Genomic DNA, 18,463 nt, shown 5'->3' with positions numbered 1-18,463 from the left:
CCCCTGTCTAACCCAGTACCACCCCTGTCTAACAACAACTTGTAGCACTCAAACACCTTAAAGATAAATTAACATTTTAATTTCTAAAAAATTATTATTTTATTTGTTTATCAAATGAATTAATTGTTAATTATAAATACATTTCTTCTGTTTTATTCTTACCCAAAAAACTGACAATTCTTTCACATTAGTTTCTAAATTTGTCACATTCCAAAATAACTTAGCTGTTTTAGTTTCATTAAATAAACAAAAATTATAGTACTTAACTAAGACTGTGGTATTACCAATTAAAAACTATATAGAAATGGTTAATTTTTGTAAATTATATAAACATTTAAATAAAAAGTAAATATAAAGTATTAACTTTACTAAAGTTAATATTTAAATAGTTTTTAGTTGAAAGTTAGCAAAATTTAAAACTTTGTTCATTCCAAAGTGAAAAAGTTTATAAAAGCCACAAACTGTATATAATAATTTCTTAAGGTTTGTAAAAATTTTTTATAATTAATTTTTTTTTTTAAACAAACATATTTATTATTATTGTTGTTAAATGATTAAAAAGCTATAAATTTAGTCATATTTTATGCACAATATTATTTTTTAAATCATATTTAGTAAATTAATCTATTTTTTTTTAATTGAACACCATTTTTTCTTAAGACTATTGGTTATAGATATGATAGAGAAATTGCATATATAACTTAAAATGGACTTTATACTTGTAAAATACTTGTAAAATTGATGAATGACCAATCAAAAAAAAAAAACATAAGGTTATTGTTTATATAATATTTGTTTTTTCACATCAACCATATAATCTTTGCTACTATTAATTTAAATTTGATTTTTTTATTTAATAATTAAGCTAGGGTAAAGATAATTTGTATTAATGTTGTTTAATAGTTGTATATTTAAGTTAGAATTAATGCAGAAACTGTAGTAATTTTATGTTTAACTTAAAATTCTAGATTTAAATTTAAGAAATAAAATAAGCAACTTCTAATATTTTTATATTTACTTTAATTTTTTGTTAGCTTTTGTATTAAATACATAAAAATAGATGTTAATATTTAAAATTTTACATTTTTTAGTGGGAACTTCCTGTCATGGACAATTTTATTATCTCAGATTTACCAGAACATATGAACATAAAGAAAACAAAGAATATGAGGTACTTGTTAAAATATTATAAAAATATATATTAAACTAAATATAAAATTGACCACTTTTGTATTGTACTTGATGTGTAGCAGCTTAAATTCATCAACTCAGGAACATTTAAATTAAAAATTACACATGTGAAGTTGTTAGAAATGAACAAAAAAGAAATTGCAGTCAATAAAGAAGTAAATGAACAAAAAAGACCTTAATAACATTGAACAAACAGAAAGTTCCCATATATTTGAGAAATCTGAAATAAAGACATTTTAATAATAAAATTTTCGTAAAACTTTTCAAATTAACATTTAAAATGACACTAAATTCTACTGAAGTATAAGAAGAATAGTATAGAATAAAAATAAAATAAGAAGCACCAGTTTCAGAAAAAGACACAACAAATACTAACACCACAAATGTGTGCTGTATAAGCACTGCAAATAAAATAAAAGGTCTAAATTTGTGCTATATGCTAACTCCAAAATATTTAATTTCGTTTATATTCTATTTCATTATTTATTCTACTTAGTTTTCTTAAAAATCATTTGTTAAGATATGTTGTTGTAGCATTCAAAATTATTAAAATAGTTTTTATTTCTAGATTTTGATCTTAGCTTAATATAATTTTGATTTGAAAAGTAATTAATTTAAATATTAATTATTGTTTAAAGATATACAAACAAAATAAATTTTATCTTTAAAATGAGATGCTTGTTGATTTTTCATACTTATTTTGTAGCAGAATCATAGAAGACTAGAATATATGGTATATTTTCATGTTGATCGATTTCTTCTTGTGATTTTCTTGTTTTGCTTTCAGGATTTTTAAATTCTTTTCAAGTTCTTCTTTTTCCTTTCTTAGTTTTTGTTTGTGTTTTATTCAGTAAGTCAAGTTAAATTTGTTATAAGTTGTCTCTAGTTTTAACTCTTCTATTACTTTTATTTGTAACAATACCCTTATAAAAGAAATCTAACAAAGCCAATAAACTTTTACTTCTAACTGAATTTAAAAAATATTACTGTAAGAATTGTTAGTTATTAAACATTTCATACATAATAATATTTGTTAAAATCTTTTCGCGATATTTTTAAAACAAGTTACTAACATCAGGGTTGCCACTCGGTCAGGAAAAGTCAGGAAATCAGGAAAAGTCAGGAAAAAATTGAAAAAATGACAAAAGTCAGGAAAAGTCAGGAAAAAATGGGGGGTTTTGAAAAAAAGTCAGGAAAAGTCAGGAAATTTGATAAAATTTGAAAAAAAGTCAGATTTTGTCAGTTTAAGATTACAAAACTCCTTGTTTTCCAAAGCCTTCATATGGTAAAAATTAATTAAAAGTCCTTTAAAGTCAGAAAAAAATTTCCAAAATTTTCCAAGAAATTTACAAAAATATTTAATTTTATTTCCAATGCCTTCATCTGGTATAAAATAGTAAAATATCCTTTATAAAGCTGCAAAATATTTCTATAAACATATTAAACAAGTACCCTACTTGAAAAAGCAGATTTTGTAAGCTTTTTAGTATTGATGATCTGTAGCAAGGACACTTCCATAGTGAAACTGTGATATATAAACAAAAGTTTATCTAGCATAATTTTAGAATCAAAGTGTTTTTTGTTTAAGTAAATAATTAAGTTCTTTATAACTAAGCAGTTAGTTTAGTATTTTATGTAACAAGTTAATGTGTATACTGAAGCGGAATGCATACCAGATGAAGAAAACCATATCTTCATTAGATGAAGAGGTTGAAGTGCTAATAAAAAAACGAAGAAAATAAATTTTAGTACATACATTAAAAGAAACAGTGTTTTATTAAGTTCTTTATTGTTTTAATGTTTTGACTGTATAAGTTCCTTATTGATTTAAGGTTTTAATTGTAAAAGTTCCTTATATGTCGTTTGTTTATCTAGATACATTTATGCTAGGATATGCTAAAAAATTGTGTTATTTTTTAGACAAATTGTGTTTATAAGGTAATAACACAAGCAGGGTTGCCACTCGGTCAGGAAAAGTCAGGAAATCAGGAAAAGTCAGGAAAAAATTGAAAAAATGACAAAAGTCAGGAAAAGTCAGGAAAAAATGGGGGGTTTTGAAAAAAAGTCAGGAAAAGTCAGGAAATTTGATAAAATTTGAAAAAAAGTCAGATTTTGTCAGTTTAAGATTACAAAACTCCTTGTTTTCCAAAGCCTTCATATGGTAAAAATTAATTAAAAGTCCTTTAAAGTCAGAAAAAAATTTCCAAAATTTTCCAAGAAATTTACAAAAATATTTAATTTTATTTCCAATGCCTTCATCTGGTATAAAATAGTAAAATATCCTTTATAAAGCTGCAAAATATTTCTATAAACATATTAAACAAGTACCCTACTTGAAAAAGCAGATTTTGTAAGCTTTTTAGTATTGATGATCTGTAGCAAGGACACTTCCATAGTGAAACTGTGATATATAAACAAAAGTTTATCTAGCATAATTTTAGAATCAAAGTGTTTTTTGTTTAAGTAAATAATTAAGTTCTTTATAACTAAGCAGTTAGTTTAGTATTTTATGTAACAAGTTAATGTGTATACTGAAGCGGAATGCATACCAGATGAAGAAAACCATATCTTCATTAGATGAAGAGGTTGAAGTGCTAATAAAAAAACGAAGAAAATAAATTTTAGTACATACATTAAAAGAAACAGTGTTTTATTAAGTTCTTTATTGTTTTAATGTTTTGACTGTATAAGTTCCTTATTGATTTAAGGTTTTAATTGTAAAAGTTCCTTATATGTCGTTTGTTTATCTAGATACATTTATGCTAGGATATGCTAAAAAATTGTGTTATTTTTTAGACAAATTGTGTTTATAAGGTAATAACACAAGTATTTTGCTGATAGAGCTGTTTATTACAAACATCAGTCATACACAGATGGTCTAAGTGATGTACTGGAAGTTTGATTATAGAATTCAGCAAAAAACTGTTTTTTTTTAAACCTGTATTAAAATTAGATTGAAAGCTTTATATAGTTTCAAGTGTTAGGTTATTTATTTTAGAATAAGTTTAATTTAAGAGTTTGATTTAGAAAAGTCAGGAAAATTTTTGTAAAAAGTCAGGAAAAAGTCAGGAAAAGTCAGGAATTTTTTCTCAGCTTGATCAGTGGCAACCATGCACAAGTATTTTGCTGATAGAGCTGTTTATTACAAACATCAGTCATACACAGATGGTCTAAGTGATGTACTGGAAGTTTGATTATAGAATTCAGCAAAAAACTGTTTTTTTTTAAACCTGTATTAAAATTAGATTGAAAGCTTTATATAGTTTCAAGTGTTAGGTTATTTATTTTAGAATAAGTTTAATTTAAGAGTTTGATTTAGAAAAGTCAGGAAAATTTTTGTAAAAAGTCAGGAAAAAGTCAGGAAAAGTCAGGAATTTTTTCTCAGCTTGATCAGTGGCAACCATGTAACATACAATCTTATTTATTGTTTGTAGTAAATTGAGATAAAGTTAAATACATAATACTAAAAATCAATATTGTTAATTTAGTAGTTGCAGCTGTTTAAATTCCTTAGTACTACCTTATACCTTATAATACAAAATTAAATAGCAAATATAGTGTTGTGGAAATTAAAAATAAAATTGATATGTCGACATAAGAGTTTCATTAAAAGACAAAAATCTCATTTAAAAAATGACATGTATAAATAAAAATTATAGGGTTGCCACTTTACCTGAAAAAACCTGGAATTTGAGAAATTTTGAAAAAAAACTGGAAAAACCTGGAATTTTGATCAAAAAACCTGGAAAAACCTTGAATTTTTAATAATTTCAACATTTTCAGTAGTAAAATTTTGTTTTGACACAGAAAATAAATCATATATATAAGATTTATTTGTCATCATCAAAGATTTTTTTATTAAAAAACATATTTAAAGCAACTTTACAGTATCTTTTCAATGTTTTTATAATACAGTTTCTTATACAGAAATTAACATAAAACTAAAAATAGCCCTAAAAATGTGTACTTATAAAAACCTGGAAGAAATTTGGAAAACCTGGAAATAAAAAACGATTGGCAACCTTGAAATTAAGAAATAATATAAAATTACATCAACTTTCAACAGTAACAACTTTCATCAACAAGTTTAATAAGTAAGTAAAGAAGAGATTAAAGAATGAGTGTGGAACAATAAAATAGATTTAAAGTTTCAAAAAACTAAATGTTTCAATCTAAATATCTTCATTATTATAATGAAAAATTATCAGATATTGAAAAATCTACTTTTTAGGGAAGTAAGACAAAGAATTTGCACACTACTAATTTAAAATAAGTTTGTCATTCTATACAACACTATGTTTAGTTTTTATAAGTTGTGTTTTATTTGTTATTGATATATTTTTTTTCTTAAGTAAGTTTTTAGTTTATTTAGCATTAAAAAACTATGTATTAGTTTTCTTTTAAACATGTAAAATGTTTACATAAAAAAAGTAAGAAACTAAATAATTTTAAAAACTATTTTGCACAAAGTTTGTGAACAAAATTTTTCTTAAAGGGTTTAAAAAAAAAAAAAAAAGCAATTTAATCCTATATAATTTATGTTAAAAATTCCTACTAAATGTAATTATTTTTTTTATAAGCAAACTACTTTAAAACTTACACAATATAGCAAACACCTAGAAGATGATCTGCTGTTTTTACTGACAGTATAGCAATTAATTGTATATTGTATAAAGCAGTGCTTCTGAAATAAGGTTCCGCGAAGCCTTTCGAAATTTAAAAAGGACTATTCATTTAATTAAACATATGTAAAATTAAAACTAGGGGTTCTGCGGAAAAGTTGAACTTTGGAAAAGGGTTCCGCCACTAGAAAAAGGTTCAGAAGCACTGGTATAACGCATTGTCCAAATATTTTTTTAGTTTTCTAATACTTTTTTAACAACAAAGTGTGAAGACTCATAGGTTGTAGATAAAAATGTAATTTATAATACAAAAACAGTATTGTCAAGTCTATATAAGAAAAAAATGCTTAAAATGCAATTAATTAATGTTTTAAGTTAAAAGCTTACATTTTTTATTTAGTTTACAAGTAACCAAAATGATTTATTTTAGAACAAAAGAATGTTTTATAGTTACATCTACCAAAATTTTAAATTAGTGAAATTCCTAAAATTTGTAAATTATTTTAATATAGTAAACTATGTCAATTATTCTTATTGATTTTTCGTCTTTATCTTAGTACTAAATATACAACTATTACACTTAAAAAAATCAAAAATTTTTTTAATTTTCACTCATTGTACTGCTTGGAGTACTTTCAAAACCATCGTCAGCAACAAATTTGGATACAAAAATAGTTAATTATTTTTTTATTTGTTAAATACTATAGTATTTGTCTCATTAAGCATCCTAAATATTAACTACAACTGTACAGGGTCATAACTTTATCTAATTGTAATACTAGTTATCTAAAGTTGCAAATGTGGTTTCTCAAACTTTAGTAAAGTTATAAGGGGCAAGAATTAAAAGAAAAATTTTGTTTGATATAATTGAAAAAACTAAAATAAAACAAATTGATACTTAATAGTTGAAACATTCTAAAAACAAGCTATTAGAGTTAACTTAGAAGAGTTGTATAATAAATATAGTTTTATTAATTTATTTTCTACGAGATGCAGTAAAGTAGGATGAAGCATTTAGATGGCAAACAAAACGTTTGAACATGTGATTAGAAAAATATCTTGAAAGTTTTATAAAACTACAGTTATGATATAATTAAGTTTCTCAAAGATGCTTTTACGAACCAACATTAAATGTTTTATACTCTGCTCAGAAACTTTGGTGAGCTATAAGAATAAAAGTTGATTAAACTAAGCTCTTTTTTATAATAATGAAACAAATTTTTTAGATTATTTTTAGCAAAACTAAGATTTAAAATATTCAATCATTATAAAAATATAGAATGAATGGTTTGAAGGTAGTCTGTTTTTTTATATATTAGAAATTGGAAATTATTTGAAAAAATCTTTTATTGTTTGGTGAAAATAAAATAAATCTAGAAATACATATTCAATACCTTCAAAATAAACTTGTTTAGAAAATGTTGATTTCGTCTTTCTAAAAATTATTTACTATTAATTTTAATTTATTTGTAGATCCATTAAGTTTAAAAATGTTTTTTTTTTAGTAAGTTAAAGAAAACGTTAATGTTAAGAAAACTTAATTATAAGTAAAACAACTACTGATAAAGAATATGCTATTTAAAGATTATTTTAAATTAAGCTTATTTTTTTACAATAAAAAATCAAACAAACAATCTTTTAATAAATTTTATATCAAAAATATTTTTAAATTAAATTTATTCTAATTTGTTTATACTATATAATTAAAACAACGAAATCAAAAAATGTTAAAAATTATACTTCTAATAATTATATTTACATATGTAAAGTTTAACCACATTATAAGTTAGATCTATGACTGCAGTTATTTAATATTTATTATCTTTATTTTATGTTTATGTCATTTTAATTAAAAGTTTTATTTATTTATGAATTCATTAAAAGTAAAACTAAAAAATCTATCATAACTACACTTGTTGCTGGGTGAGTGTCAAAATGGCACAGCGCAGCATGGGTCGTCAATTCAGCACAGTGCGTCACTTTTGAACCGCGTCATTTTAGCACGGTGGGTCAGTTTTGTTTTGAGCCTTATTTTTGCACGAATTAAAGCTTTTCAATAAGATAATTTATGAAACTTCTTTCAACTGATAAACAATATATTATAATACTCTAAATTTTTAGAATTATAAAGCTTCAGTTTAAGCATTTTTTTAAAATTGGTGTATTATTTTTCTAAAGAAATTTTAATTTTATACTTGTTAGTACTTTGTAGATTTAAAAGTATTAAACTTCTTAACACTATTCAATATCAAACCTAAAAATGTAGATTTGTCACTTAGTAATCATATCTGTTTTAAACTAAATAAATAATATGATAAGATAATAAAGGTAATAAATAATCACCATGATAATATATATTTTTAAAATTAAAAGCGGCTGATATTTTTCAAAATTTTGTGGAAAAAAACTCAAGTATACAAAAATTTAAAATTGTTTTAAAAATAATTAAAGTCTGCTTTTAGAGACTTTTAGTTTATTTAAATTTACTGATTTGTTATTAATTTATCTATAATGTTATTTGAATCTTTTTACCATATGGTAATATAACATTCTTAAGTTTTCATTTTCAATTTTTTAGGCTAGAAAGTTTAGTAAAACTAAGAAAAGCCTTCAAGTATTAACCTTACTTAATTATATTAAACCTCATAAATTTAAACTAAAAAAAATTAGAAAATATATACTATATTTTTTATAACAACTATTGTTTTTCAAGTATTGAATTTAGTTTCAAACAACATAAACTTACTTTAAATTAAATGTAGTCTTTGTTTTTCAACTTATATTCTCAAGTAACTTCATAGAAAAACATGTTGATTTCGTAGTTAATTTTTTTAATAATTTTAATATTTCTTCTATTATTACTGTTTCCCTAAACCTTACTATCTGTCGGTAAAATATTTTTTTTATTAGTTTTTTATTTATTTATTTTTATTTTTATTTACTATCACTGTTACCCCTAACCCTTACCATCGGTAGGTATCTTTTTTTTTAATTATTTTTTTCTAAATATAATTTTTATTACTAATTTTTTTTACTATCACTGTTACCCCGAACCCTTACCCTCGGTCAGTAACTTTTTTTTCTTTTTTTTTTAATAATTTTTTTAGTTTCTTTTCTGTATTTTTTTACTCTCGTGCAAAAAAGTAACTCATACAAAATTGACCCTTGGTGCAAAATCGTCTTCGTTAAACTTGTTTCCTCGTGTAATTTATTAACCTCGTGCAAATTTGTCTTCGTGCAATTTAGACCTGTTCCCGGTTTTTATAGCTCTTGTCGCAATTTTCTTCAAAATTACATCAGGATTTTTTTCTCTTCTCTTTGTTTTCTTCTTTTTTTCTAAAATCGCATCAGTATTTGTACGCGTCTCATTCTGTAATTTCTCCTTGAACACAAAACGCTTTATCAAATACAATTTGATGTCCAGTTACAACAAAAATTTAAAACATCATTAAATGTTTTTTTAAAAACTACTACAGATTAGATGTATAGCAAAGTATGACTAAATTAAATAATGTTGTTTATCTTTAGAACAAATATATCTTAAATTATGTTGTATTTTTTAAACCAAACGTAGCAATCTTAAAAGTTTATAAACATTGTTTTACTTGTACAGTTTAACATTGTAGTAAATGCAAAAGTTTTCTTTAATGTGTTTAAAAGTTACCAGTTGCATTTTATAATTTAATATGTTTACTAACACAGTGTTTGTATTATTTAAGACGTTTCAATTCAAAAAATTCTGTAGTTCAAACAGTCTTACAGCAATCAATTAATTATTAACGTTTATTTTAAATTGTATATTCTTAAATAACATCTTTGGTTTTAATTTTATTAATTCTGCAACATTTTAATTATAATCCTTTTTTCAATTCATAATTATAAAAAGCCGTGAAACAAAAAAAAAAAAAGAACCTAAGATTTCTTTATGTGTGTATGAATGTTGTCTATGAACTTGAGTTTATAATTATTTAAGAATAATATATCAAGCAATTTTAATTTTAAAACAATAAAATAAGTTTTTTGTTTTTATAGTAACACCAAAACTTAAATTAATATAGTTTAAATTTAATAACAGAATTAAATATACTTAATTTTTAATTTTCCAATATTTTTACATTATAAAACTGAATAATAACTTGAATTACCAATAATTGTTTTAATATAATCCCCTAAAAAAATTGAAGTATGTATGTTTGCTTAATCAATAATTTATTATTTTTGAGAATAAACAATTACTCATTTTCACCGCATAGCGGATTTTCAAATTGTAAATCTGTAGTAAAATAATAATGGTAAAATGACAAATAATTAAAAATTGGTTTGATGCTAAACAACCTTTAACTTAAAAACTATTAAATTATAGTACTCTTAAGTTAATAATTTAATAGTTTTTAAATTAAAGGTTGTTTAGCATCAATATAATTTTTAATTTATTTATTAAATTTTTTTGTACAAAAACTTTACTCAAATCAATTTTTAATTATTTGTCATTTTTACCATTATTATTTTACTACATTATTTATTATTATATTTACAAAATTATTATTTAATTGATTAAAATGCATCTTAACTTAAGCTCACTTAAAACTATTAACTACATTTTTATTTAAGCAATGTTTACTTTGAAAATCAACTAGAAGAAAATAGAAAGCTACACACAGATTTTTATTATTATTTGTGTTGTTCTTTGATTCTGGAACTTAACTAAAATTTAAACTTTACCACAAATTCAATCTTAATATTTTAATTTAACTTGTTTTGTTTTAAGGTAAACATTTGTTTTAACTATAGGTTTTTATATTAAGCATTCGGGCTATATTTCAAATTTTCATAGCTATTACAAGCACAAGACTACGTCACAATTAAAATAAGCAACGTTAAAATGCATCTAAACTTTAAGTTAACTACATTTTTGCTTAAGCAATGTTTACTTTTAAAATTAACTAGAAGAAAAAAGAAAGCACACATACAGCTTTTATTATTATTATTGTTGTTATATTGATTTTAAAACTTAACTAAAATTTAAGCTTTACCACAAATTCAATCTTAATATTAAAATTTGATTTGTTTAGTTTTTTAAGTAAAAGTTTTGGGTATAAATATGGTTTTATTTTAATTTAATTGTTTAAATACTATTTTCCATGACTATTACATATATTTTAGATTTATTTAAGCACTGACGAGGTCTTTGACCGAAACTTAGTTTTTAAAATAAAATCTTGTTTAAATGAATTCATTATTACTCCTCTAGTAGTTGAGATCTCTTTATTTCTTTTCTTAAAACCAAAACATATTATGTTGTGAAAAGTAAGATAAACTATAAAAAGTTGTATAAATATTTGGGGTAGGTGTCAAATATGGAACGAAGGGACACTTTTGCAGGGTTAAATTTTTCATTTTATTTATTATTTTATTTTATTACTAATATTTTTTTTATTAGTTTAAAACTAAATTAAAAAAAATAATAATAAATATATATATATAAGTTAAAAAAAAAAGTTAATTAATCCGTGAAAGATTGTCTGCTCGTGCAAAAGTGACCCTTTGTGTAAAAGTATTTTTGAGCAAGTTTATCCCCTCGTGCAAAAGTATCTTCGTGCAATTTTGTGCACTCATGCAATTTTGTCCCCTTGTGCAATTTTGACCCAGCTATCCCTAAATTCTACAAACAACTTTTTATTGTTTGTTTTTTCTGGAAAGTTTATAAATTTATAGTAAAAACTTAATAGTAGACTTTTTACAAGTTATTAAACTGCTTTGTATCATTTTAGTCGATTTCTTTATGACTATGAGTGAAAGACCTTGAAGTAATGTTAAAATTAAAGTTTTTTATTTAAAAACCGTTTTGTCTTAAAGTTTAGTTGTATTGAATATTGGCGCAATTAACAATACTTAATCATTTGCTGTTGATCAAGGTGTAAGTCATTTTTACTGCTTAATTTAAAAACATATCTTTAGCAAATATTCATTTTATCATTTATTAAAATCCCTATGCAAATCTTTTAAATTTTATCACGGTCCTTATAATTATATATCATAAATAATATAAGTATTATTAACGTGTGAAATGCATGTTTATTTTACCCAAACTGTAAATTAAATATAAACTATGTAAATTATAAGAACAGTTTTTCTGTTTTATTTTTATACATAGTTTTTTTTTTAACTATATACATACTAAATAATATAGTTTAGTTAGTCATGTTTATAATAAATATTTTCAATTATTAATAACCTAATTATCTTCAAGTGTACTAATAAGTTATGGTAAATTCTCTTCTTAAGTCATTATCATTTTGTTGTTAAAATATTATTAGTAGGTAGTATTAAATTTTCATATATTTTCCCCTCATCTTAATTATACTAGTTAATAGCAGGGTTGCCACTCTTTGAGCCATAAAATCTTCCCTGAGTGACCAAAAATTTCCCTGAGTAACCTTAAATTTCCCTGAGTTTCCCTGAGTATTTTTCAAATCTTAAAAAATTTTTTTTTTCTTCTAACACAAATTATTAATACCTCATTCTCATTTTTCTTCTTTAATAATAAAAGGAAGTTTGTATGTGTATGCTTCTGCATTAAATTTATGAAAAAAACTGTTTTCAAAAACTCAATCTTAAAAGGTTTAAACCAATTAAAAATTTAAAACTAAATTTTTGCACAACTTTGTGTAAACTTGTTAGTTAACTTTCTACATAAAAGAATAAAGTTTAATTTGTTTGACATTTTAATTGACAAAATTTAATTATACTATAATAATAATTTCACATGAAGAACTCACTTAAATGCATACTTAATAACTTCATTATGACTTGTATGTCTTTCCTAGCAACTGTTCTGAATGCAGTAAATAAAACTTAAAAGCTTAACATTATTGTAAAAAACCTGCAAAAAGAAAGTTTAAAGAAATAGCTAAATAAATATCTCATATCAAAGTACAACTTAATACCTAACAAGAGTTTCCTGACCAGTTTTCTTTGGTACACTTGAGAGCCCAATAAATTTCAGCAGCTGTTGAAGAAGTTGCAGCTGATATACTAGTTGAACTATTAGCCCCACCAAAATAAGAAGTAATTGCATTATTTTTACTCTTAGAGGCTTTCAATTTAAGATGTTTTTTCGACATACTGTGCGATTTCAATGCCCTTATACCCATGTTGGATAAGGCCATTGGTGTATCATCACCACACCACTTACATTTAAACTACTCTTTGTCTACATCCTCAAGTAACCAATCTTTGAAGTCTTCATGGTTAAGCCAACTTTTTTTAAACAAGGTTTTAAACTGTACTTTACTCATAATACTTAAAAAAGCTTTTAAATTAAATCTGCAAAAAAGTTGTAAAGTATATTAAAACATTCACACTAAAAAATTAATTACCATTACTGCTACTACTTTTGAAATTATTATTTATAAACAAAAATTTAATCTCTAATTTTTTAACAAAAGTAATACAACACTAATCTGTATTCATTTTAATTTTTTTTACTGAAAACAAGTAGTTGTAAACATATAACAAATAACTTTATTATTTAAAAAATAAGAACTAATAGTACAACATAGTGTTTTTTAAACTACATAAGTAACTAAAAATAAAAAGTTTATTAGAACTTTTCAATGAATAGTTAACAACAACTTTCATTTCTCTAAACTGTTTGATTTTACTTAAGTAAATATAAATTTAAAACTTAAAAAAACTACAATGTTAATACTAAGAATATTGAAGAACTAGCCGCAAGGCTAAAAAAATTCTAAATAACCACTTAAATAATAAAAATTACTATTTTTGAACAAAATATTGAAACTGGATTAACTAAACCTCATTCTAGATCTAGAAAAAAAATTTCCCTGAGATTTTCAAAAACTTCCTGAAATTTAGAGAAAAAATCAAAACTTCCCTGAGTTTCCCTGAGTTAAAAGAAAAATGTAAAAATTCCCTGAGTTTCCCTGAGATTTTCTACAGTTTGAAAATTCCCTGAGTTCCCTGAGTGTGTGGCAACCCTGTAATAGTTTTTAATTTAAAACTATTTAATCATTTGATCCTTATGTCTTAATTACTAATATATTAATTGCCTTTTAAATAGTATTAATTTGCTATTATTTTAAACCTTAACCTACTATGGCCTTAGTTTTGAAAAAATTAGAACAGAACAAATCAATCTCATCTTAAGTTTATTATTCTTAGGATCCTGAATTTTCATAAAGCTTTCCCTTAATAAATTTAACTTTTTTCAAATAGATTAAATATTAGTATTTTTTGAAAACATTAAGAGTATGCATTTTTTTACTTTTAAACACTTTTAAATTGAAATGTTTTTTACTAAATTTATATAACTTTTCTTCATTAAGATTGTAACTTGTTTTATAAAAATTGCACTGAGAAAGTTAAAAAGTTTTGCTTAGAAAATGTTAAAGATAAACTTAAAATAAAAGATTTTTCTGAAGTTTTTTAGTCTGCTCTAAAAGCTGCCTATTGGACTTTACAACTTTGATCCACCTTGATATCAAAATAGTTATTGATCCACTATGGTATCTTAAAAGTGACCTTAGATTTCAAAATGAAACTTGTAGCTCATTAAAAATGTATGAAAAGTAAGACTAAGTTGAAACAAATTTTCATAACCCCCATATGGCTTTAATATAGAATTAAAGTAAAAAAAAAACATCAGTCTTGCAATTTTTACTAAGGTTTAAACATGGAACTTGGTCAGTACTCTATATATTCTAGTTGTACTTAAAAGTTAAAAATATCTATCATTTGTATTAAAAATATTAATTTTAGTTTTAATTATAAAGTATATCATTTCTACTTTAAAAAAGTAGTTGTTCATGATTTTATTTATCACTGCATTAAATACTTACGTGTTTAAAAAGCTCTTGTTAGTAGAAAAAAAAATCTTTTAGCCAATTCAAAAGTTTTCCTAAGTATCTGTATTATTATAATTCTTATAAGTTACTTCTTCTTTCATAGTTAAATTAAACAGTCATAAAATTTATTTCTCACAAACTATAAACATAGAGACTAGAAAAAAATTATAAAAATATAAATCTATGGTTTTAGAACATTAAGTTTTCAAAAGTAACTGATATACAGGATTGCCATTTTTCTCAGAAACCTAAAAAACTTAGAGTATGAAAATTTTAGAAAAAAAAAAACCATATGTGTGGATAACATTACAAAAATCTAACAAACCATTAAATTGAAAATAAAACCAATTTCATATTATATTTTTATTGAGCAATGCTTTTAAAACTATACTAATATCGTATAATGGAGTTTATTGGGTGGCCACAAAGCATGGAACCGTTGAAAAACTTGGAATTTGACAATTTAGGCTAAAAAAAACTTGAATTAAAAAAAAACACTAAAAAACTTGGAAAAACCTAGAATTTTAAACAGTTTCTACATTTTAAATAGTAAAATTTTAATTTGACACAAAAATATTTGTTTAATATAAAACACATTAACAGTTTTACTGCTTTGTAGTATCTTTTTAATATTGTTATATAGATAAAACGCCTTTGTCATCATCATTTTATTTTATTTTAAAGCACATTTACAGTGTTACTGCTTTGCAGTATCTTTTTAATGTTGTTGTACAATTTAACACAGTTGTTACCTTAAACTTTGACTGAAATAGACCTAAAAGTGTGTACTTTTAAAAGCCTGGAAGAAATTTATCATAAACCAGTGGCCACCCTGAATTTAGATCATATAAGAAATAACTGTTATATCCAATAAAATATTTGTTATTTATAATTTTGTTACTTATAAGACACATTAAAAATGGCATTACAGAATCATTCCAGTAATTTATACCATTATTAACTTTTTTTAAGCTGAAGTATAATTGGTAGCTCAAAATGGTTTAAAAAAACTTTTAAAACCTGGAAGAAAACTGAAAAAAAACTTGAAAAATGGTTACCCTGTAAAATATTATTTGCATTGAAAATTAAAATAAGTTGTTTACAATATTTTGTAATTTTTACATCTGGTTATTATTAGAAAAACTTAGTGCTCATCAAAACTGTTTACTTTTTTAGCTTATATAGATAAAGAAAAAAAAAAACTACAATACTTTTGAAACTTAGAAATTTTTTACTAATTCTTAATTATACTTATAGTTAAATGGTGTACTTTTAAAAACAAACTGTTGAATAACTTCATCATGTGAATTTGTTAATATTATTTAAAATATGATTGTTCCAAGTTAATTAAGTATTTTTTATGCAACAACATACAATAGCCTTGTTGAATTTAAGCTGCACCAAAAATTTACCTTAACTAATCAAATATTTATTTAAAAAATCATCATCATTAAAATGTGTTCTTGAAAACTAAGTATAACTATCATTCAAAAATTTGAAATTTAGTAAAATAAATAGGCAAATATATAACTATATATAACTTATTCAGAGTTAGCAGTCTGTTAGAGTTAAGATGAGTTCTTCCTCTTCACAACCAAATAAAAGAACTGATGATGACCACAGTAATGAGGTTTCTTAAATACTAGTTTTACTAGCTAAATGTTGTTGATGACTATAAAAAAATAATTGGAAATCTTTAACTAGAAATTTTAATTTTTCTTGATTTAATTTCTATTTACAGGGTTGCCACAAAACCTGAAATCCTGAAAAACCTGGAATTTGACAATTTAGGCTAAGAAAAACCTTGATAAACTTAGAATTTGAGAAAAAAAAAAAACTAGAAATTTAAACAAAACTCACTAAAAAACTTAGCCGAACTATCTTAAGTGGTGAAATTTTGATTTGACACAAAAAATCTATCATATAGGGAAGTTATCTGTTAAGTTAATCTGATCATGAATTTTTTTTATATAAAAATATCATTTAAAGTAGCTTTACATCTTTTCAATGTTGTCATACTGTTAAACACAGTTTTTCAACATAAACTAAACTTAAAAATTAAAATAGACCAAAAAAGGTGTACTTTCAAAAACCTGAAAGAAATTTAGAAAACCTGGAAGAAATTTCTCAAAAACCAGTGGCAACCCTGTATTTAATCTAATTTTATTTTTTGTTCGAACTAGTAATTTATGTTATTACAAGAAGATTTGCTTCTGAGTTTTAAAGGAAAAACAAAAGCTGTTATACTTCTAGATATCCACTAAAAAAATTTTAAAATAAGAATATAATTTCTTAAACAAAAAAAAGTGTGAAATTTTGATGCGTTTATGATTTGTGGGTAGGAATCTAGTATGCACGAAGGGACACTTTATAAATTTATAATTTTCTTGTGTTTTTGATTAATAATTTTTATTAGGTCTTTTTTAATTTTTTTCTGTTACTGTTACCCCTTACCCTCGGTCGGTAACTTTTTTTCTATTTTATTGATATTTAAAAAAAAAAAAAAAAAAAAATTAGTTTATTTTTGTTGTCTTTTTATTTTTTCTTATTTAATCTTACTATCACTGTTACCCCTAACCCTTACCATCGGTCAGTAATTTTTTTTTTGTATTTTTTTATTAATATATCTTTTTATTTTCTTATTTACTCTTTTTTCAATTTTCATTTTACTTATTTATTTTTTTACTCTCTGGCAAAAAAGACCTTTTGTGCAAAAGTTTCTTCGTGCAAAAGTGTCATCGTTCAAAATAGTCTTCATGAAAAATGTCCCTTCGTGCAAAAGTGTTTTCCTGAGTATTTGACCCGTTCCCATGATTTGTATCTATGGTAGAACTTTTTATATTTTATAAAAAAATATGTGACTAAAAAACTGTTAAATTAAGCACTTACATTTTTTTATTGAGTTAGAGGTAATTATAAAAAAAATTAACATTAGGTCTTATATGAATGTTAAAGTATAATAAACTTTGAGTCGGGTTTTCGACGTTTTCAGATAGAATTCATTTTTGTAAAGAGTTTCTGGCACAAACGTATGGACCTCATTTTTGTACCGTCAATTTTATCTGATACCTAAAAGTTCACATAAGACACTTCTTTTTATATATTTCAAGCAGTTGACTTCAATATTTTAGGATAACTTCTTTGAAAAGTTAAATATATTTTATCAGTAGAATTTCCAAAAAAAAAAAAAAAAGTTTAAAAAACAAAAAAAAGTTTTTATTTTTATATATTGTTTTTCAAAGAAAAATCCTTAAGTTATTTAATTTAAATTTCATTAGATATTAATCATGTAATAACTTTAATTTTTTCTTGTAATTCAAAGAATGTTTCCTTAAAATTTAATGTCAATAGCTTTAAAAATGGAGAAGAAAATTTATTTTTAGTAAACTTTTAAAGTTTCCAATTGATTGAAAGTGAAAAAAGTTGTTGTCTATACGTTTCTATTGGAAAATTTTTACAAAAACACTATTACATATTTTTTTTTGTATATTATAAAAACTGACTTACAGTAGCCAATAATATTTTTGTAAAAAAATGCTCTTACCCCACTATGCATAGTAAATTTCTGATCATAAAAATAAGTTTAACCTTAAAAAATCATATGTGCTTATATATTTGTTTTATGTTTGTACTTAAATAAATATGTACACCCTATTTACTTTTATGATTAACATATTTTATTATTAGTTTGACTCATTAACATAACTTATTATTAATAAAGTAACTATTTAGATTTTACTAACCTTTAAAATTTTTATAAGACTAAGTTAATTATTAAAAAAA

At 23.2% G+C, this 18,463-nt stretch overlaps 1 protein-coding gene across 1 annotated transcript in view; it reads left to right on the top strand.

Annotated features, from left to right (window-relative positions):
• Positions 1–673: 673 nt before the first annotated feature.
• Positions 674–18,463, top strand: part of LOC145829288 (uncharacterized) — a 34,106-nt gene continuing 16,316 nt past the window's right edge. Inside the window, exons 1-3 of the mRNA XM_082937043.1 lie at positions 674–773; positions 1,092–1,171; positions 16,230–16,310. Of these exons, the coding sequence (XP_082793169.1) occupies positions 16,254–16,310 (57 nt within the window). The 5' untranslated portion in view covers positions 674–773; positions 1,092–1,171; positions 16,230–16,253. The remainder of the gene's footprint in view (positions 774–1,091; positions 1,172–16,229; positions 16,311–18,463) is intronic.

This window comes from Thalia democratica, chromosome 2 (genome assembly GCF_965202585.1).
Source record: "Thalia democratica chromosome 2, ktThaDemo2.hap1.1, whole genome shotgun sequence".
Classification (NCBI taxonomy): Eukaryota; Metazoa; Chordata; class Thaliacea; order Salpida; family Salpidae; genus Thalia; species Thalia democratica.
Note: the sequence above shows the minus strand (reverse complement) of the source record. Positions and strands in the feature narration are given on the sequence as shown.